Below are 23,227 nucleotides of genomic sequence, written 5' to 3' on the forward strand. Positions count from 1 at the left end.
CACAACATGCATAACACTTATTAAACCAGAGTACAAGATAATGACGATAAATCACCCCTCATACAAAAACGCATAAAGCTACCAAATTGACTACACCCAATCTCAAATAATTTAATGATACCACTTGTTAAATTTAATCCGAATAGAGACCATAAACTTCATACTAAATTACTCGTTATAAACTGTAGAGCGGAAGCGTACCTGATTACATAACGAATGATTGGGATGAACCGCCTGAAGGGGCGGTGTTCGGGATTAGGTCTTCTAGTAGACACACACTGACAGGATCTCTCTACTGATGGTATGCGGGCAAATTAGGTTATTGTGTGCCACCAGGGACCATAACCCAGGTGACTTATATATATATATATATATATATAGTCTACTTAATCTAATGCGCCCATCATGCATTAGTAACCTAATGGGTATCTATCCGGCCCATACTTTATAAGACGTAATTAATATGCCGTATTATATTATCCAGATGTATCAACATATTGGGATAAACTTAACAAACAAATACAATCTGTATAATAGTGTGTTCACATAAATAGTATTGGACCCAATATTCTTACACTGGAACAATGGTACCGCAAAAGAAAGAGTGAAGCTTGGAATGACAAAGCTGAAACTTGATAAATGTTACAGAGATGCTTGATAACACTAATCAGCATCAACAGGTACAGGATTATTGCTTTTGTAGCTGCGCCAGTTTCATTCCGTTGTAAGAAAGCCATTGTTGCACCAATACAGATTGGCCTATCTCAAGGAACAAATGGTTCATCATCATCAGAACTGGGTTTACTACCACAGAAATTCCCACATCTCAAGTGCCTGACTAGCTGACACACACCATGTTTCATCAACTTGAAGGGCTTGTAAAGGATGGGCCAGAAAAGGGTAACACCAACCAAAGCCCCAACAAATACTACTGAGCACAAGATAATCACAACAAAGGCAGCCCATACAACCCTAGGGGCCATAATTGCATACAACCCAGTCATAAATGCCACAATTGTACAACACAAGGATAGCTGAAGCAAGGCCACACATAAGTCAATCAAAGGAACGGCTTTAGGGTGGGACTCCCAAATCATTATGCCAATCATCATGAACAATACCACCATGGAGCTGCTCATTGCTACAGTGTTTGCAATGAAGAACACAAGAAACAATGCTTTTGTTCCTAGCGTCCCTGTCCACTCGTCACTTATGCCACCTGGAACAGCAAACCCTGCCGTAAAGGTGATTGTGGCTAACAAAGCTGCTACCACTGAAAGTGTGTTACTCATGTCTTTGAGAGATGTCCTCCGTTGTAAGTACTTTAACCGGAAAATTTTGCTGCTTGGGTCTAACTTCAGTTCCTGGCACATCTCCAACTGCAATATGTTTAATAGGAAGCAATCAATTCCATATTTTCTCAACAGTTAATTCGCTTCACACTTTTCTAGTGGAATAGAAAGGGAGTCTTGCATGACAAAAGTAAAGAAAGAGACACTTGCTATCCTCAATGTCGACTATATGAAGTACTCCGTATCATTTTTGACATTGTCAAATATACGCAAGCTTACTCAAATGGGCATTTTCAACATCGCCTAAAAGAATCAAAAGAACTAATCGCACATACCCATTTTCTGGAATAGCAGCGCTTCTCCAGTAAATCCAATGCTGTTATACCATTGTTGTCCTTAATTTCTAGTTTTATTCCCTTAGTCTCCATCAATGCCTTCGCTAGTTCCCGAGCATTCTGTACTATTGCTCGGTGCAAAGGCGTAGCTCCATTGTTGTCAACCCTATTTTTCAATTCCTGCGTCATGACTGGATTTGCTAACAACTCTTTATAGAGCTCAAAGAAATTATCATTGGTAACACACCGTGCCTCCAGTAAATCCAGAGCTGTTTTATGATTCAAGTCCTCAATGTCGAGTTTTACACTCTTGGTTTCTAACAGTGTTTTTGTTAGTTGAAGGTCATTGCGTTCTATGGCTCGATGCAAAGACGTAGCTCCATTGTTGTCAACCCGATTCTTCAATTCTTGTGTCATGACTGGATTTGCTAGCAACTCTTTGTACAGCTCCCAGAAGATACCATTGGTGATATACTTTTCTTCCAGTAAATCTACAACAGTTTTATGATCCCGATCCTCAATATCAAGCCGTATGCCCTCAATTTCTAACAATGCTTTTGTCAATCTAATGTCATTGCGTTCTATGGCTCTGTGCAATGGAGTGGCACCATAGCTGTCAAGTTGATTCTTGAACCCCTGCATCATGGGATTCGCGAACAAGTTCTTGTAATCCCCATATTTTACCAACTTTATATGGTGAAGAGGCGTTTGTTGGTTGTCGTAACAAAGCTTGATGAATTCTTGTTGACCACATTCCTCAACAAAGGCAAACAACGTAGATAAGTGACCATTTGCGCATGCTATTTCCCACGCAGGTGTTGAATCATTCATCAAAGTACTGTCTCCCTTCAAAAGCAACTTTACAAGCCAATCTTCTCCCCTTTCTGCTGCTTCTTTAAGGTGTGAATTTGCATCCTTTTTCGGTTCTCTCACGAACATGGAAAATCCTTCCATCGCAAGTCTTCTGACACTCTTTGATCTTAACATTTCACCCATCTCTTGCAGTAGAAAAAGAAATATTAAAAAATGGGCACACCAAACATAAATTCATATATTCACACAAAAAATGGGAATTGTAAGATTTGCAATCAAATAACGGAATTAGAGTAAAACCTGCATCTCCTGAAGCAAAATGGTGGACGATCTTGAGAACACTGGGATGGAGTATGTTCTTTACATAAGGTCCCCAACTTAACAAATCTGCTGCACTTATACGTACTGATATATCAGATATTGAAATACTCGATTTTTCACAGCCATTTTCTACAGCAATCTCATAAGCATTCTTGCCTTCTTCATCCCTCAAATGAGCCACATTAAAAATGGTTACTGATAGCAAGTAGACACCAAGATCATCATGTTTCTTTTTTAGGGCCACAAATAACGGTATTTCCTTTTGGGAATTCTCAATGTTCAAAGGATTAACACCCAATTGATCATTTGAAGGGTGAGCCTCAGCAACATCCCACTGTTCAGCCTCATCTCGGATTGCAGACTCGTAACCTTGTACTAGAAGTTTTGCAATATCAATGTTGCCCTTTCTTGCTGCAATATGAAGTGGAGTATCACTAAATGAGTTTGAATTCGTGTGCCAGATCAGTCTCCTGCATGCTTTATTCCAAGGTTGTGGGTTATGTTGACTAGTGCCCTCTTCCTCTATAAGCATCAGTTTAACCAACCATGCAGCATTATCTTCAACAGCTCTATCAAGCACGGTGCCACCATAACCAGGTTCTTTTCTGATAAGTTTTGGATGCTTTTCAAGCAACAACCTCGATACTTGCTCTGCATAATCATTTTTGAAAGACGGTAAATACTTGTCCTATCAACACAAGAACAGAAATATTTCCCCCTCATGTCCAGACTAAGCAACAACCTCGATACGCTAATACAATTTTTGCACTTAGTACTACAAAAATTGTATGCTTATAAGCCGCTAAGAATTTTAGCGGTTTTGTAGAAATTGGGGATCGTATGAACATTGGAATATATTATTGATTATGATTATTGTTGTGTTTACAATTGATGGAACCATTGCTATTTATACAAAATAAGGTAGAGAATAATATGGGAGAAGGAATTGATTTTGTATGCTAAATAAGGAAGAATGAATCATACAAATGATTCACCATAATATGTGCAACGGTATTGAGGAGCCTTTGATTTGATTTGGGGCAACGTTCCAAACTTGCCCATTGTTGATGATATTCTATTACCCTCCCTTAAGTTGGAGCGTGTAAGTTCGAGATGCCCAACTTGGATAGCAACTCGTCAAATGATGGACGCCCAAGAGCTTTGGTGAAAATATCGGCGAGCTGACTTCTTGTGTGAATATAGGGGGTAGTGATAACACCTTTGAGGATTTCGTCACGGATAAAGTGACATTCGATCTCAATATGTTTGGTTCGTTCATGAAAAACGGGATTCTTTGCAATGTGTATTGCCGATTGGTTGTCGCAGTGTAACGGTATGGGAGCTGCTTGTGGTATGCCGAGTGACTCAAGTAACCCCTTCAACCATTTTAGTTCGCATGTAGCTTGGGCCATGGATCTATATTCGGCTTCGGAGGATGAAAGAGAGACTGTATTTTGTTTCTTTGTTTTCCAGGAAATAGGCGAGGACCCAAGGTAAGCAATATAGGCGGAGATGGACCGGTGGCTTATAGGGCAACTGTTATAATCGGAGTCGCAATAAGCTTGTAGACGGAGGTTGCTTGCGGACCGAAGAAGTATACCTTGGCCCGGTGATTTCTTTAAATATCGGACAACCTGGAGGGCGGCATCCCAGTGTTCTTTTCGGGGTGCATTCATAAATTGGGCCAAGATGTGGACCGAGTATATTAATTCGGGGCGAGTGATGGAGAGATAGACTAACCGTCCAACAAGTCGTCGATAGGGCTGGGGATCATGTAGGAGCGGTGTTTTTGATAAGGCAAGTTGATGATTCGGCTCCATGGGTATATTTGCGGGTTTTGCACCGAGAAGACCGGCTTCAGTTAAAATATCTAGAGCATATTTCCTTTTTGATACAAATATACCGGTTTTATTGCGCGCAATTTCGAGCCCGAGAAAATATTTAAGGGTGCCGAGATCCTTCATGTGAAAGCACGTGGTTAAGTAATGTTTAAACTCGGCAATTTTTGTACCCATGTTCCCGCAAATAACCAAATCGTCAACATACACAAGGATGTGAATTTCTGTGTCCTTGGTTGTGTATGAGAAAAGAGAATGATCATATGAATTTTGTTTAAAACCATATTTAAGTAAGGCGGAAGCGAGTTTGGCATACCAGCATCTTGGTGCTTGGCGGAGTCCATAAAGAGACTTTTGAAGTTTGCATACTTTCCCTTCTTGTATATTATGAGATCCGGGTGGTGGTCTCATGTACACTTCTTCATTAAGATCACCATGTAGAAAAGCATTGTGGACATCCATTTGATGGAGTGTCCAATTCTTGGCCGCGGCTATGGCAAGGAGGGTCCGGACAGTTACAAGTTTTACCGTGGGAGCAAAAGTTTCATTGTAGTCGACTCCCTCGACTTGACAGTTCCCCATGACAACTAAGCGAGCCTTGTAGCGTTCGATAGTGCCATTTGCGTTGTACTTTATCTTATACACCCATTTGGACCCAATTGCCCTTCTTGTCTGGTGGAAGGTCTTCAATTGTCCAAGTGTGATTCCTTTCATGCGCATCGAGCTCGAGTTTCATGGCTTCTTTCCATTCGGGAACCTGCACAGCTTGGTTAAAAGAACTCGGCTCGTAATTGTTGGTCACGACCGTCAAAAAAACTTTATGGTTAGAAGAAAACTTATCATAACTAATAAAATGTGAAATCGGGAATCTTGTACCTGTCGATGATGACGATGCGGAGAGCAAGTGAGTTGTTGGATGGACGGGTGGTCGGACAAAGTCTTTGAAATTTGAGTTCGGAATTTTTAAACGATGTCCGCGACCCAACTCATTGTCTGGTGTTGGATCGCGTTCAGAACTGCCTAAAGGCAGTTTGGGTCTGTTTTTCTTTGGGGCCTTGTGTGTGACTGTGGTGGGCTGGCTGACCGAGCCCAAATCATTAGTAGAGGAGGGCTGGTCAGTGTTGGTATGGGCCTGATTCTCACCGGAGGCTGGAGAAATATTTTGGGCCTGATCTAAATCCTTATGAGAGGACTTTGGGGCAGACTTTGGTGAGGATTGGGCCGTGTCAGAAGAAGGATTGGATTGGGCTGAGTTTAAATTAGGTTGACTAATTAAAATGACTTCATCAATCGGAGTGATTATGTCTTGTAAAAAAGAAGTCGAGTCATCGTCTTGAAGGCCCAAATGTTGATAAGGAAATTCATTTTCGAGAAAAATAACATCTCGGGAATCAAAGTAAGATCCGGTGTCTAAATTATAGAGACGCCATCCTTTCTTACCAAAAGGGTACCCAATAAAAATACATTTTTGACTACGCGGGGCAAATTTGTCTTTGCTACGATTTAAAGTTTTAGCGTAACAAAGACACCCGAAAACTTTAATGTTCTCCATAGGAGGGGGTTTATTGAAAAGCATTTCGTAAGGCGTTTTGCCTTGAAGAAGTGGAGTGGGTGTGCGATTGATGAGATGAACCGCACTCATCACACACTCGCCCCAAAAGAAAATGGGTAAACTTGCTTGAAATAAAAGGGCAAGGGCGACATTTAAAATATGACGATGTTTTCGTTCTACCCGTCCATTTTGTTGGGGAGTGCCAACATTAGAGGTTTGAAATAAAATTCCATGAGTATTAAAGAAATTAGTTAAAGACGTAAATTCTCCTCCATTGTCGCTACGCAACACTTTAATTTTCTTATTAAATTGTCGTTCGACCATTGCAAAAAAATTTAATAAAGTTTGTTGCGTATCGCTTTTATGACGTAAAAGATAAACCCATGTTGATCGTGAAAAATCGTCAACAATGGTAAGAAAAAATTGAGAACCACATGAGCCATTGGGGGAATATTTTCCCCATAAATCACAATGAACAAGATCAAAAATAGAGGTAGCATTATTAGAACTTAAAGAAAATCGTTCGCGCGTTTGTTTTGCGCGTAAGCAAATCTCACAAGAACGGGAATCAAAATTATTGTTTGAATGTTTAGAAATAAATGGTAAAAAACGAGACACTTGGGAGGAGGGATGACCCAACCTTCGGTGCCAAAGTTCCGACGAGTTTGAAGACCCCACGGCAAAGGCGTGTGCTGTGTCATTTCCTATACCCGTCAAGTAGTACAAGCCCTCACGTTGCTCACCCGCACCAATCAACATCTTCGTCAAACGGTCCTGTATTAAACAAAGTTGGTGTGAAAATTGTATCGTGAGTGAAGTGTCTAGTAATAAATTTGAGACGGATATAAGATGACAAGTTAAATTTTATGCATATAAGACGTCTTTTAAGATAAGACGGTCAGATAGCTTAATATCCCCACATTTAGTAGCATAAGCCACATCTCCATTTGGCAGCCCGAGAGAAAGCGGCCGAATGGACCGTAAATTCGAGAAATGAGACAGATAACAGGACATATGCCGGGATGCTCCGGTGTCGATAATCCAAGACGGTAAAGAAGGGTTAGATACATTACCGTGCACGGGTTGAGCGGAGCTTGCTTGGTGGGCCTGCAACCTTTGTAACAGTTCATTAAGTTGTGTCTGGTTCATGGAATTCAAGTCTATTTTGTCCAAGGAAGGGGCACCAGCAGAGCTACAGGCTTGTCCTGCAGTGACGGACACACCAGCAACCATATGCGCTCTTGGAGCGGGATTAGTACTTTGTTTAGCACGATCTTGTGGGGGTCGGTTCCGCCCCTCATAGGTCACAACAATGTTATTAGGGTCGGAATCATTAACATAAATACGATCACGAGAACGGTCTCCCCACCATTCCGGAAAATTACCCGTCACACGATAACATACTTTATAAATATGACTGGGGCGTTTGCAAGCAATACAGGAAGGTCGAGTTGTGTCACTAGAACTTTTATTACCACGAGAGTCACGACTCCCACCAGATGAACGAGGAGCCTGGTGTGGAGTACGCACAGCATGAGCCATAATATCAGGGGCGGGAGTAGCAGATAACAGTGACATAGAACGCAAACTTTCGTCTTGTAAAAGACGATTATAAATTAAATTAAGTTCAGGTAAAGGAGTGATACCAAGAATTTGTGACCGAATATTGTCGAATTTAGCATCTAGTCCGATCAAAAAATCCCGTGTCCGCTTCTTCTCGCGCCTCGCATCCATGAGGGTGACCCAATCGCAAGCACACGGATCACAAGAGCATTTAGGAAGAGGATCAAGAGTCACAAGATCGTCCCAGAGCTTGATCATACGCCCATAGTAGGCCATCAGTGATTCGGTGGGACCCTGACGGCAGGCCACAAGTTCCGCTTGTAATTGATAAATTCTGGGATCGTTTCCTTGACAGAAACATTTCTTAATGTCCTGCCACAGCAACTTAGCCTCTGGCCGAGAAGAAATCTGATTACGGACCTCGGATTCCATTGAATTAAAGATCCAGGCCGTAACTAAAGCGTTGTTGGAACGCCATTGTTTGAATGTGGCGGCGGTGTCGGCGGGTTTTGTTTCTGAACCGTCGAGATAGCCGTCTTTGCCTTTAGCGAGAAGAGCCAAAAGGAAAGATCGGGACCACTCATCATAATTGGAGCCATTGAAACGGATTTGGGTGATGTTTTGACTCGGATTTTCGACCTGAATTACCGAGAATGTTTGATTTGAAGATGAATCGGTGTTAACAATGTCACCGGACATGATGTTTTATAGATCAAATTTGTATCAAGGAAGAAGATGAAAGGGGGCAGATTTTTAAGAAAACCTAACCTAATACCATGTATAAATTGGGGATCGTATGAACATTGGAATATATTATTGATTATGATTATTGATGTGTTTACAATTGATGGAACCATTGCTATTTATACAAAATAAGGTAGAGAATAATATGGGAGAAGGAATTGATTTTGTATGCTAAATAAGGAAGAATGAATCATACAAATGATTCACCATAATATGTGCAACGGTATTGAGAAGCCTTTGATTTGATTTGGGGAAACGTTCCAAACTTGCCCATTGTTGATGATATTCTATTAGGTTTCACATAAAAATAGAAAATAAAATAAAATAAAAGTGATGACGTGGACACCATGGAGCAAAATAGTTTGAAAGGAATGCTAATTCCCCAATTATTTTGCTAATTAACGCCAATTAACCCAAAAATTCCAAAACCTGCATGCAAAATCTTATCCATACTTAACATATACTCCCTCTGTCCCGGACATTTGTTGTCCTTTTCCATTTTTGGGTGTCTCAATCATTTGTTGTCCTTTCTATTTTAAGAATGAATTTGATGAGTAACTTGATCATTCACACTCAATTTATTCCACTTGTCATTTAGTAATTGGCTCCTTCCCCTTTCCTTGGTCTTTGTGCCAAAATCAAAGGACAACAAATGACCGGGACGGAGGGAGTATATATATAGAGATAAATGTGAGAATAAATAATTCATGAAAAAATCATATTTGGCAAATACAAAGCATTAATAAAACTCTATTAAGTAGTCTTTTTATGTTTGTCTAGATGAAGAGAGCCTCAACCGTCTTATCCTACAAGGGATTTCATGTAACCCAAGGCATGAAATAGGGTCAAAATACTCTTAAATAAAGCGTGCTCTTCGTGATTCGATGGATATCTAAATTTACGATCATTATCACTGTCACCCTATAACAATTATCCCAACATGTGATTTTGAGTCAAGCCGCTTAAGGGCTGAGCGTCTTAAGACGAAGTCGATGGGGAATAGAACACTCGCTGCTTCGTCAACAAGACTCATATTCTTATGCATGTTTCAGTGTATTTTATTTGGAAATTTTGAGTCTTGGGGTAGAATAAGGATGGACTTGTCGTTGATATAATTAAATGTAAAGGTTATGTTTGTAGTAGTATGTATTTTATATGTATGGTTATGGACTAAGATTGTAGGTAAGTATGGTTGCGACAGTGTTAACAGTTTTGGTGATGACGTTTATGAGTGTGAGTAAACTTCGAGGACGAAGTTCATTTTAAGGGTGGTAAAATGTAACATCTCGCTTGGTGGATTGTGTTTGTATTGGATTTGCTAGTGAACGGTATGGAAAAAAGACAAAGTTGGCGGCACTGGTGTTGGTATTCGATAATACTACGTAGTTAGGAGGGTTATTCTATGGTTGATGCTATGTTGTGAACTGCGTTGTTGAGGTAGGCGTTGTTGGGTGAGTTAGTGTGAAGGTTTGAGGATGAGAGTTGAGTGGTGTTGGTTCATGGGGTGCTATGTAAGCATGCTACGTAGGTATGGGTGTGAACTTCGGGAACGAAGTTCGTTTCAAGGAGGGAAGACGGTAACACTATGGTTTTCTGATCCTTAGTTACTCGGCAGAGTAGGTAGTACTCGACCGAGTAAGTCATCGTCGTGTGACTTCTGGTCGGGTCACTGTCCAGGAGCACTCGACCGAGTAGGGAGACACTCGGCCGAGTTGGTCGTACTCGACCGAGTACCCGGTCTGACGAGATTAATTTCCGCGATTTTGTTTATAATAATTGGAGAAGTATATAAATCGTTTCCGGAGTCTTTTATCATTTTATATTATTTCTAAAAACACTTTTCACAAAAAGAATAACAACGTTCTACTGCTTCTCCATTTTTGTAAGCAATTCCAAGCTAGGGTTCTTCATTCCTTGAGCTTTTCGCATCTAGTCTCGTGTCAATCGTTGGTAAGCTTTATACCTTGTTATCTTAGTATCTTGTGTAAGTTTTGGCAAACCCTAATTGGGTGATTTGGGGGTTTTGGGTAGAAATCGGTTTATGATGTGTAGTTGTCGTTTATTGTCGTAGGTGACGACGAGGTACTCTTGTACATTTGTATGATTGGCTACCGTTATAGCGGATTGCGAAAAGGTAGGGTTTCCCTACTCAGTTGCCTGATTAATTGAATATAAAATTATGATGATGATGATTGATTTAATTGGCATGATTAATATGATTATAGTGATTGACTGATTGTGATATATTGGATGAGTTTGCTTGGTTGTTGTTTGATTGTCTGTGGTTCTCGAGGTGCGCCCTCGGCTGCATGGAGTCATTAACGGTAATGGCTTCACGCCCTTGATTTGCCCCTTGTGGTTCCTGTCACAAGGGGGATGCGCACATTAATGGACATGGGTTATTCGCTCGTTGCGATGAGCGGGGATTATGTGGGTAAGGCTGCGGTCCCCCACTAGCGGTGTGGGTCTCCCGTTGCGATGAAAATCTGGCAGGGCTGCATACTTTGATGTGTAGTCAGTTACTGGTTACTTTTGGAGTTTGGAGGAATGTGTAATGAGTTGTTTGGATGTGGTTTTGTTATTTTCTTATTTTGGTTATTCGGTGAACTGACCCCGCTTATGTTTTACAAAACTGAGGTGATTCATTCGGGGATGGTGAGCACTATTTCTATGGATAACTCGCGGGATCTAGCTGGGATAGAGTCATAATTTAGTTTGGAGTCTTGAATCTTCCGCTGACAGTTGTTATAGTTTTGGATATTTGGTTTTGCCAGTTGTAATTATTTTGGTTTCAGTTCGGTTGTACACATTTAAACATTTGAACTTTAAATTATGTTTCTTTATGGTCACTTTTGATATACTGTACATCGAGCAACCGAGATGATAGCATCTTTATATGCTAGAGTGGTCCTTGGTAAGGCACCTCGGTATATGGGAGTGTTACACTAGGAAGTAGGAACTAACTCCCAAGTGCCATTTTCAATAAGAGCACGGAACTGACCAAGCATGGCGGTATCCCAATTCGAGTCACGAAGTGCGGCAAGAGGGGAGCGAGGAACGAGTGAGAGAGGTGGTGTGACAATGAGGTGAATATTGAGTCGGTCAATGGATTTAAAAATGTTGTGATGTGCACGTGTGGCCATGGTATGGGTATGATAAGGTGGGGAGGGAGGGGACGAGGGAAGAGTGTTGTTGGGCTGGTTAAAAGGGTTTTGCTTTGGTTGAGGGTTGTGGTGGCGGGTGTGGAAAGAGAAGGGGAGGTGAGAGATGATTGCCGGGTACGAGAGGGAAGGGACTGGTGGGTAGGAGAGGCAGGCGACTAGCGAGTGGGAGGGTTAGGGGGTGGTAGGTAGGGTGTGGGGAGGGTGCGAGTAATGATTTGATGGTTCGTTGGGCGGGGATTGGTTTCATAAGGTGTCATTCGTCGCGGGTCGTGGGGCGGGTGCATATATCACATCAGACATGCCCCATACCCACCCCGCCCCACACTATCCGCCCCTCCCCACCCGCATGTCCCCGCTCCGCTTATACCCGTCTTACTCATAAATCTATACAAATTTATATTATATAAAAATAAAAATAAAAATAAAATTTATAACTTAGATAAAAAGCCCAAACCGCTTTTTCATAAACCTAGACAAATTCCATTTACTTCTTACCTACACAAATACCTAAGAACGTCCATTAGGCATGTGTTTCATTGTTTGTAAAACTATTTCGTGATTTGATAAACTTGTGTACTAGTTAATTGAATGTTTAACATTTTCCGAAAACGTATTTGCATAAGTTGTACGGGAGTACGAGATTCGTACATTTTAGATTCAAGATTTATATTTTTAAAAATTGTTTTGTGTGAAGATGGGTAATTTGGCGGGTCAACAGGGCTGAGAAGGGTTTGAAAAGTTCAACTCGCTAAAGTTTGGGCGGGTATGGGTTCGCGGATGTGGGTGCGGGTTACCCCTCCTCCGCACCCACTCCGCCCCATTGACATCTCTAGTGGTAGGTTGTGGGGTGGGGCAAGGTGGAAAGGTGACGTGAGGGTAGACGAGAGGTAATAGAGGAACAACATGGGGGTTAAGGAAAGAGTAATAGAGTATGCATGTAGACACACAACGGGGAGGGGAAGACGCGAATGGGAAGACTGACTCATCAAAGGTGACATGACGGGAAATATTGACTTTGGCCGAGGTGAGATCAAGGCAACAATAGCCCCTATGATTAGGAGGGTAGCCTAGAAAGACGCACCTAGTGGATCGGTGTTCAAGTTATTGATGACGATTGGCGGACAGATTTGGAAAGCATAAACATCCGAAAACACTTAGGTGATCATAAGACGGTGCTCTGAGGTAGAGCACCGAGGAAGGAGTGCGGAAGTCAAGGTGAGCACTGGGTAAAATATTGTGGAGATACATGGCAGCATGGAGAGCCTCAACCCAAAATGTGGGAGGGAGATGGGCGTGACATAGGAGAGAAAGGACGATTTCATTTAAGTGACGAAGCATTCGTTCGGCTCTACCATTTTGTGGGGAAGTCTTGGGACATGAAAATCGAAAAACAAACTCATTCTTCTCGGATGGTGATAGGGCGCCACCGAGCTAGTGGCGCTGAATCTGGGCGCCACCATAACTTATAAAAAAATAAAAAATAGAATATCAATTTTCATTTTTACCCCAAATGTTTAAGGATAGTAATGTAATTTATATCTATTCGATCAATTAAAATCAAACTCTTTAACTAAATCATTTTTCTAAATAATATTTTAAACCAAAACAATTTATCTTCGTCATAATTACATTTCTTCATCACTGAAATATGTTACTCATTAACCTCGTTTTTCATATACCGAATTCTTCATCTGCAAGCCAACAAAAGCGAAAAAAATTTAATATGACCTGAAAAAAGTCGATTGGGTCGGATCAACTGTAGACATACTTGACAGCTTACCATACAGCCACAACCTCTAATGAATTTAAGTCTCTTTTATACGACTATATGTAGTCCAGGGGCGTCTAAGGCCACGGGCGACCACGGGCGCGGGAACCGGACCTCCGATTTTGGTCATCGAATTTACAAGCTTTATTGATAAAATTTAATACAAATCTCAAAGTATAGTGCTGTAGTGCATTCATATTTGGGCCTCATTTTTTTTCTGGTACACCGGACCTCCATATATTTTAAGACGTCCCTGAAGAAGTCATTTCTGCGCATCTATAAACTTGGTCATATTCATGGTTCAAATGGAAAGATAGTCTTCTTTGTTGGGTCTTCTTTGCTATGACGAACAGTTTCAATATTGCTAAAAAGTGAGAATACGAAAGAATATTACTATTATGCCCCGGGTGGCACTCAGTTTAAGCATTACCCGGTTGCAAACACTAATTCGAGAACACGATAACTATTATCCTCCATATAATTGATATCAACCACTAAACTATTAATATTGTGTTAAATTTAACAACGGGTCTAGGTCGCACCCAAACGGAGAAGGAGTCCATAATTTAGGTCCAAGGAGGTTCCGCTTTAAAACCAATTGACAATAGAGGGAGTAGCCTTTTGCCTTACAAATAGTAATTCTTCTCTTCTTTTATCTATGTGGGATAACCCTCTCATGTGGAGACTTTGAGTTTCTTCTAAGTTTCTTCACACATTGTAAGTCTTGTAGATCATGAACTTTATGAGGATGTAAAAACTCCGCGTATTTAGAAAAATCGCAGTCAACTACGACACACAAAAAAAATACTTCCTCTTTTTGGTTATTTTATTGTCACTTTTTATACTGGGGTGTTTTAGTGAATTGTTTTCCTTTCTATTTTAATAATGAACTTGATGAGCAATTTGATCATTCATACTCAATTTGTACCACTTATCATTTAGTTTTTGGCCATTTCTTTTTCCTTGATCTTTGTGTTAAAAGTAAAGGACAACAATTGACCGGGACGTGGAGTAACTTAATAGGAGTATTCAATGTACGATATTATAGTAGTCATACATGTGTCACATAATAAACCCAAGGCTCTAAAGAGCCGTTGCTCTCACAAATCAAGGGATTATCCTTGATTAATCCTTCCCTTATTTGTACATATAGCTGTTGTATATTATTCTTTACCATATATATGAAGATCTCTAGCTTGTATATATAGATAGTCAGATGCTTGTGTAAGATACAATAAACGTGAATGATAATCAACATATTTTCCCATATATTGTTTCTAATATGGTATCAGTAACTAGGTTAACAATCCTCTAAAACAATCCTTTCCTTCCTCTGTTTTCTTTTCTGAAAAAAAAAAAAAACAAACAGCCGTCTTCATCAATGACGGTCTCCACAGAGAAACCTCACGAATCAAAAACCGAGTCTTCATATAATCTCATCCATGTCGAGAATACCGGCAGCAAAATCACTCAAATCGCATTCAACGGCACTAATTACGACGAATGGTCCCAATCCTTTAAGCTTGCTCTCCTTGCTAAGGGTAAATTGGGATATATAGATGGCACCATCAGTAAGCCGCCTGATTCCGACTCAAATATCGAATCATGGCGAAGTGCAAATGCGTTGGTCACTCTTTGGATATATAATGCCCTCGAATCTGACATTCGTAAGCAAGTCTCGTTACGTCCTGAGGCAAAACAAGTATGGGACAACATCAAGACCCGTTTCTGCCAAGCCAATGACGCACGTGTGTATCGCTTGCAGGCTGACTTAATCGCCTGCCGTCAAGGACCTACGGAATCATTAATGTCATACTATGGTCGCATCACAACCCTCTGGGATGAAATACTCGAAAACGATCCCTTCCGTCCGTCCGCGCTTCATGTAACCCATGTCGTTGCGATTTGGTGACGGTCATGGATGCTTGTAGGGAGAAGAAAAGGGTTCGGGATTTCTTGCTTGGTCTCGATGAACGTTTCGACAACGCACGTTCTCATATTCTCGGTACCAATCCTCTTCCCAATTTAAATTTTGCCTATAATCGTTTGTTACAGGAAGAAGGCGTTCGAAATTTAACTGCCCAACGTATTGAATCCAAACCCGAACCCATGGCCTTTGCTACCCGTATAAACCAGGGAAGTCGAGGGGAAGGAGGGGTTCGTAATGATCCACCACCTACTGGTATTAATCGTACTCGTTGTATTGCTTGTAATCGCTTCGGTCATAATTATAAAGTCTTTTTCGTGTCATAGGTCTTTTCCGAGTGGTGGGGGGACAGATCGCGTGACCTTATAGTCGTGGATGCTAGTGACCCCAACAATCCCGTCGTCGTTAAAAGCGACGTGGCGGTGGATAGGCGTCATAATACCTGGTCCGCAACCCCGTGCTCACATGGTTGCGGGCGGTCCTCTACTTCCTCCCCGAGTCGGGTAACAACGGGTTTGATGTCAACAATATGTCCCCTGCCGAATTGGTGGAGCTCGAACACTTGTGGGAATCACACAAGTCCGCTTCCACCGACCGTCTCAATGGTAATACTCCTTTTTCTTCTTGGATTGTGGATACCGGGGCATCTCGACACATGTCGGGATGTCTCTCACATTTTACAAATATTCGTCAAATACCACCCTTATCTGTTGGTTTACCAAATGGAGATTTTACGAATGCTACCAAATGTGGTGATATATTTCTCTCATCCCGTCTTATTTTAAAAGATGTTTTATATGCCCCGAACTTACAATGTCATCTTATTTCTGTTTCGAGTCTACTTCTTGATGACTCTCTAATTATTCAATTTTCTCAACAATTATGTCTCATCCAGGACCGTTCCTCGAGGATGCTGATCGGAGCATGTGAGCAACGTGAGGGGCTGTACTATTTAACGGGTGTCCACACTGACGAAGTCAAAGCTTTTTCTGTGAGCCTCAATAATACCGTCGAGCTATGGCATAGAAGGTTGGGACATCCGTCCACAAATATTTCGCAATTTTTACCATTTATTGATACAAACTATCGTCATAATTCTCATTTTTTAAGTAAGACATGTGATGTTTGCCTTCGTGCTAAACAAACACGTGAACAATTTTCTTTAAGCTCAAATAATGCTATTGAACCTTTCGATCTCATTCACTGCGACTTATGGGGTAAATACTCCGCTAACGGCTCATGTGGATCGCAATATTTTTTAACTATAGTTGACGATTTTTCACGTTCCACATGGGTATATCTCTTACGTCACAAAAGTGACACACAACAAACTTTGAAAAAAAATTTTGCCATGATTGAACGACAATTTCACAAGAAAATTAAGATTTTACGTAGTGACAATGGGGGTGAATTTACATCTCTTCAAAATTTTTTCGTCACCAATGGTATTCTTTTTCAAAGTTCTAATGTCGACACACCTCAACAAAATGGTCGGGTCGAACGCAAACATCGACACATTTTAAACGTTGCCCGCGCTTTATTATTTCAAGCTAGCTTACCCATATTTTTTTGGGGCGAGTGTGTTTTAGCCGCGGTCCATTTAATAAACCGCACTCCCACCAAACTTCTTAATGGTAAAACTCCTTATGAGTCTCTTTTTAATAAACCCCCATCTATGGATAACATACGTATTTTTGGTTGCCTTTGCTACGCCCGCAATATAAATCGCTCCCGCGACAAGTTCGCTCCACGGAGCCGTAAATGCCTTTTCATAGGTTACCCATTTGGCAAGAAAGGGTGGCGCCTTTACGATCTTGATACCGGGACTTATTTTGAGTCCCGTGATGTGGTCTTTATTGAAGACCAATTCCCCTATCAAACTCTACACATACACGACAACATTGATGACCCTAGCTCCCCTTCACATAATAACCTTACTCCAATTGATGAGTTAGCTCTTCTTAACCCTCCTGACCCACCAACAACAAATACCTCCACTGAACCCACCTCCAACACCTAAGATCGCCAAGCCGACCCACCAGGCCCAACTAGTTCAACCTCACCCGAGACCACACCCACTCCCAATGAGGTCGACACCCCGGCCTCTACTCCTTCTTCGGATCGACCACACGGCCGACCCACATCGACACCACTGCTCCCACACCAAATCACGAATCAGATTTGGGACGTGGACATCGCGTCAAATTTCCCAACTCCCGACACAAAGACTTCGTCAAGCTCACACGCCCCCCATCGACCTCACACGCTTCATCAACATCATCAGGTACCTCGTTCCCTATTTCTCATTTTGTTAACTATGCTAAGTTTTCAACTAATCACAAACTTTTCTTATCGGCCGTGACCAAAAGTTACGAGCCTAGACATTTTAACGAGGCAATGCAGGTACCCGAATGGCAAGAGGCGATGCGGCTCGAAATCAACGCTCTTGAGCAAAACAATACATGGACACTTGAACCACTTCCTCCAAACAAGAAAGCAATTGGCTCCTAATGGGTGTATAAAATCAAGTATAATGCAGACGGATCAATAGAGCGCTACAAGGCTCGTCTTGTAGTCATGGGCAACAAGCAAATTGAAGGTATTGACTATAACGAAACATTTGCTCCTACAGTCAAACTAGTTACGGTTCGTACCTTACTAGCCATTGCAGCTGCTAAGAAATGGTCTCTACATCAAATGGACGTTCATAATGCGTTCTTACACGGTGACTTATCCGAAGAGGTGTACATGAAACCACCTCCTGGGTTCTCGCGACCACCAACGGACAAGTTTGTCGGTTGCGAAAATCACTATACGGTCTCCGCCAAGCTCCTCGATGTTGGTACGCAAAGCTTGCTTCCGCTCTCCTTTCTTATGGCTTTAAACAATGTCCATATGATCATAGCCACATTTTCTATGCATAAAACCAACACCGAGGTCCATGTCCTTATCTACGTCGACGATCTTGTTATATGCGGCAACAATACAATTATCATCAACAAATTTAAAGAATATTTGAGTACATGCTTTCACATGAAAGACTTGGGGAATCTCAAATACTTTCTCGGGCTCGAAATTGCTCGCAATGACATCGGGATATTCATTTCTCAACGTAAGTATGCCCTCGATATTTTGTCCGAGACTGGATTATTGGGCTCCAAACCGGCTAGTACACCTATGGAGCCGAATCATAAATTGGGCATCTCCACGGCTCCTCTTATGCAAGACCCACAACCTTATCGCCGTCTTGTTGGGCGCCTTGTTTACTTAACCATAACACGCCCCGAACTATTATACTCGGTCCATATACTTGCTCAATTTATGCACGCCCCCACCACGGACCATTGGGACACAGCAATTCGGGTCGTGCGCTATTTGAAAACCGCACCAGGACAAGGTATTCTACTAAAAGCTGCTAGTGACCTACACTTGCAAGCCTATTGCGATGTTGATTACTCGGCATGCCCGACTACTCGCCGCTCGATATCAGCCTATCTCGTGCTCCTAGGCAACTCACCGATCTCATGGAAAACAAAGAAACAGAAAACAGTCTCGCTATCATCAGCCGAAGCCGAATATCGCTCCATGGCTCATGCTACTTGCGAGCTCAAATGGCTCAAAGGCCTCCTTGATTTCCTCGGCATACATCACTCTCGTCCCATACAACTACATTGCGACAATCAGTCCGCTCTCCATATTGCTCGCAATCCAGTTTTTCACGAACGAACCAAACACATTGAAATCGACTGTCATTTCGTTCGTGACGAGATACAAAAAGGGGTCCTCTCTCCAAGCTACGTTCATACAAAGCATCACTTGGCGGACATTTTTACTAAAGCATTGGGTCGTGCTCCATTCGAAGAATTACTACCCAAGTTGGGCGTCTCGAACCTCCACGCGCCAACTTGAGGGAGGGTAATAAACCCAAGGCTCTAAAGAGCCGTTGCTCTCACAAATCAAGGGATTATCCTTGATTAATCCTTCCCTTATTTGTACATATAGCTGTTGCATATTATTCTTTACCATATATATGAAGAACTCTAGCTTGTATATATAGATAGTCAGATGCTTGTGTAAGATACAATAAACGTGAATGATAATCAACATATTTTCCCATATATTGTTTCTAATATCACACACTAGGAAAAGTCACATACCGTTGCACTTAGAAGCATAATGAAGAGGGTTCTCGCCATAGCTACCACTCAAATTATAAGGAAGACCGGAATTGAGAATTTGCTCAGCCAGGAGTGAGAATCCTTCGCGCATTGCGCGGAAGAAGACGCTTGCGCCGGTTTTATCAAGCGCCATTGTGGAGCTTTGATCTATTGAAATTGGATATCCTTTTTCTCCTAAACTCCTTAGCAAATGATGGTCCCTTGAAACTAAGTACATTGCTACATACTCGTGCGCCTTTTTCGGTTTTTTGATGAAGGAACTACGTAATGGCGTGTTTCCGTTGTTGTTCTTCGTTAACCATGGGGGCGTACCCTGAAAATTTAATGAAGGCGGAATGCGTTAGATAAGAACATACATTTTATTTCGTGTATTATAATTATCTCACACTCATCAATGTCACAATAATTAAAACACAGATTGAAAATTCTGTAGTTTCGGAAAATTTTAATTAAAGAATCCATAATTTATCATTGTTTAGAGGGTCACCGCCTCACCGGTCTCCTTATCCATCACAGCTTACCGTACCTCATAGCAATACAATTTCACAATTAAGAGTAAAGCGGTCCATTATTAGAATAAAACGGCCTCTAGTGATGTTAAAATGGCAATAATTATGCATGTGTTAACTTGTTTAGTTGTCAAATCATAATATTCATCATATGATATGTGTTCAAACCTCTTCAACACTATGTATATACTCCCTCCCACCATTTCAGTAGAATACGTAACTCATTTTTCTTCTCATAAAAAGTGGGCCCAGTATTACTATCAGAATTAAATTTGAAGCGAAAAAATCCGATGATCCAAATCGATCCGATATCCGAATGGGAATCCGATCCGAATTTTTGGATATCCGATCCGAAAGTTAAGTTTGGTTTGGATAACTGATCCGAAATCTTTGGTTTTGGTTTGGATATGGATATTAGAATTAAAACATTTGGATATCCGATCTGATCCGAAACTATAGTTTTCATAATTTTGAGAAAATAAAATTTTATTTGATATAACAACTTAATTAATGTTTGAAATATTAAAGAAATATCTAGGTGTTAGACTTGATTTTATAAGGAACATTGGAATAAGAATAAGAAAGAAAATCATCACGTAAAACTATGAATATAATCGTGTTTCAAACTTAATTTTAAAGTAAATTCAAAAGTATGGATATCAGATGGATATCCGCATCCGATCCGATTATTTTGGATCATCCAACATTGGATATCCAGGACATTTGGTTTGGATATTGGATATCTAACTTGAGGATTTTAATTTGGATATCCGATCCAAACTAAAGACTTTTGGATCAAATCGTCCAAATCTTCCTAATTGTAAGCGAGTATGTGACTCACTTTACCCAAAAAATAATTTCAAACTAAAATGACTATTAACACTAATCAACTAATTAAAAGTTACCTCCTGGATACCAAGAGCAGTAGAGGCAGTAACATAGGCGTCGACCAACAATTTGACGGTGAAAATATTACCTTCCTTAGCTGCATAATGAAGAGGGTTTGACCCTTCAACTTTATCAACTTGACATATTAACTCAAGAACCACATCAGATGGTAAAATATTCACAGCTTCAGATAAAAATGTATAGTGACTTTTTTTCACTGCCTTATGAATGAAATTACCAATCAACGACTCTTTCCGGCCTAGGAAACACGAACTCAACTCCTCAGTATTAGCCTCACAAACTTCACGTAAAATATCTAATTCGCCTCTTGAGGCTGCACGTATGAGGCGGTCCATTGAATCTGATATGAGAGTTAAGTTACAACTGTTAAATGGGACGGAGACAAGATTTACACAAGAACGGTGTCGAGATTATAGAGAGGGAGGTATAGATGAATTAATGGAGTTTTTGTTGTGTAGACTTTTCTGAATAATCATGGGGTATTATTTGATTTGTAGTACTAGTAGACTAGTAGTTGATAGACTTGATAACAAATTAGCAGGTCTGCTAGTACTAGTACTACTGTAGTATATAACATGTGCTTGACTGATAAAGTGATAAAGTCAAATTTTTGTGACTTGTGTGGTGTTATATTGCATCACAAATTCTCAATTTAAACGGATATTGTGTCCGTCTAAAGCTCTAGACGGATAGTGACACTTTTATAAAATGAGAATAGAAGTGTAAATGGGTGGAAAATGGATATCCCACTTGTCTTTCAATTACATTTTATGAGAGGATCACTATCCGTGTAGACGGATAGATATTGCATTTAATGTGCATGCAATAAATCCAAGTTATTATTGTAAGAAAATATGGAGTATTAATAAAGTATCGTAATTGTTAAATCTTACACAAGCTTTTATGCGGAAGTGGTGATTGACCCCCATAACTTTGTCCAATTGTGAGATTAACCCCCATAACTTTCAATTGAAGTAATTTAGCCCCATAACTAACATAATAAGTGAAATTAAGCCCCATTATCAAAATCTCACGAGAAATTCAATTTATCGTATTACAAAAATACAAATGGTTATGTTTTTATGAAAATGCAAAAAAAAAAAAGTTTACAAAAAATTAATAAAAAAAAGCATAAATTAGATAAAAAAAAGGAAAAGTACTTTACCAAAATCAAACAATTTATTATTTTTATATAAAGTACATATTTTTCAAAAAAAAATTACAATTTTTCTAAAACAGTTTTGTTCCGGGTGTGATTACGGAGCAGTATTGTTACCACGTGAGCTTATTGAATGATGACTTTGTTTGACTCTTCCTTTCGGCCTCTCCTGCAACAATGAACAAACTGAGGGCTCGGCTTGGCACCGAGCGTACTCACTCCGACGCTCAAGTCAGTAAACTTAAAGGGATTAAGTTGTGTGTACTTGGCAAAGTATGTTGTAGAGAGATAAGGGAGTTTATACCAGATTATGAGTGGTTTAGGTTATATTTCTTGGTCCTTTCCTCAATGAGGGTTGAGGAGTATTTATAGACTTTCACCTTTTGTCACGTAGTGGCCAAGTGGCCAAGTGGCTAGCGGGTGGAAAGACCGTTCTACCCTCGGCTGATGGACCCATTGCAGGCCGGCCGAGGGGTCTTGGATATAAGTACGCGGATGTGTATCCCGGCTGGCTAGTTGTCCTAGCCGGGACCCAAGTGACAGGCCGATGGGCTGCATCGGCTAGGCTGTCTAATACGTTGACTTGTTGTCCTTTGGCTTTGACCTTCCTCAATATGTTGACTCGGTCAGCGGGTGCAGAATATGCCCCATCAATTTGCCCCCAGCGTAGTCTATGCCGTGGTATGGGCTCCGATGTATGTTGAGCGTATATTCTGCGCATGTTTGAAATTCTCCATCGGCTTCTTCTTCCTCGGCTTGGTTCTGCTTAGGCCGTATCATACTATCCCCCCTCCACATGGATGTGTAATGGACATCAGATGTGGGAAAGAAAATGGCGCTGGCCGAGACCGAGGTTGTGAGTGCCGTGTGCTTTTGATTGCCCCCAGCCGGTGCTGCCTAACTCGGTTGAACAGCGGGCCGTTTGGCAAGTAGATACCAAGGATCATGTTTGAAGAAGATATGTCGATTGGCATTCTGTCAAGGAGCGTGTTGGAGAAGTTTGGTAACTGTTTGTTGATTGACATTCCATGGCTGCATGCTTGACACGTGTCTCGGTGTTGGTTGGTTGACGCTTCATGGGATGTGCCCTGATTGGCCCTTCTTCGTGGGCTTTGCTCTATAAATAGAGCAGTATGCCCCTTAATTTTCCGCACA

The 23,227-nt window shown here is 41.0% G+C and overlaps 2 protein-coding genes across 2 annotated transcripts; both read right to left on the reverse strand.

Moving 5' to 3' along the window:
- Nucleotides 1-430: 430 nt before the first annotated feature.
- LOC141656687 (uncharacterized) lies at nucleotides 431-21,482 on the reverse strand. The gene is made up of 5 exons (XM_074463676.1): nucleotides 20,910-21,482; nucleotides 19,475-19,808; nucleotides 2,741-3,412; nucleotides 1,628-2,625; nucleotides 431-1,379 (listed from the first exon to the last, which is right to left on the reverse strand). The coding sequence occupies exons 1-5, from the start codon at nucleotides 21,246-21,248 to the stop codon at nucleotides 765-767; spliced, it is 2,958 nt and encodes a 985-aa protein (XP_074319777.1). The 5' UTR covers nucleotides 21,249-21,482; the 3' UTR covers nucleotides 431-764.
- Nucleotides 3,421-11,921, reverse strand: LOC141656688 (uncharacterized). The gene is made up of 2 exons (XM_074463677.1): nucleotides 7,225-11,921; nucleotides 3,421-6,925 (listed from the first exon to the last, which is right to left on the reverse strand). The coding sequence occupies exons 1-2, from the start codon at nucleotides 8,411-8,413 to the stop codon at nucleotides 6,891-6,893; spliced, it is 1,224 nt and encodes a 407-aa protein (XP_074319778.1). The 5' UTR covers nucleotides 8,414-11,921; the 3' UTR covers nucleotides 3,421-6,890.
- Nucleotides 21,483-23,227: the final 1,745 nt, after the last annotated feature.

Source organism: Silene latifolia, chromosome 5, assembly GCF_048544455.1.
Source record: "Silene latifolia isolate original U9 population chromosome 5, ASM4854445v1, whole genome shotgun sequence".
NCBI classification, from domain to species: domain Eukaryota; kingdom Viridiplantae; phylum Streptophyta; class Magnoliopsida; order Caryophyllales; family Caryophyllaceae; genus Silene; species Silene latifolia.

What these genes read in the sequence shown, in the direction of transcription:
- LOC141656687 (XM_074463676.1), bottom strand. Translation starts at nt 21,248, where the DNA reads ATGGACCGCCTCATACGTGCAGCCTCAAGAGGCGAATTAGATATTTTA. An exon ending in CTGCTCTTGGTATCCAGGAG is followed by an intron (nt 19,809 to 20,909) that starts GTAACTTTTAAT and finishes TTAAATTTTCAG; the next exon opens with GGTACGCCCCCATGGTTAAC. An exon ending in TTATGCTTCTAAGTGCAACG is followed by an intron (nt 3,413 to 19,474) that starts GTATGTGACTTT and finishes ATGATTATGCAG; the next exon opens with AGCAAGTATCGAGGTTGTTG.
- LOC141656688 (XM_074463677.1), bottom strand. Translation starts at nt 8,413, where the DNA reads ATGTCCGGTGACATTGTTAACACCGATTCATCTTCAAATCAAACATTC. An exon ending in CTCCGCTCAACCCGTGCACG is followed by an intron (nt 6,926 to 7,224) that starts GTAATGTATCTA and finishes TGTTTAATACAG; the next exon opens with GACCGTTTGACGAAGATGTT.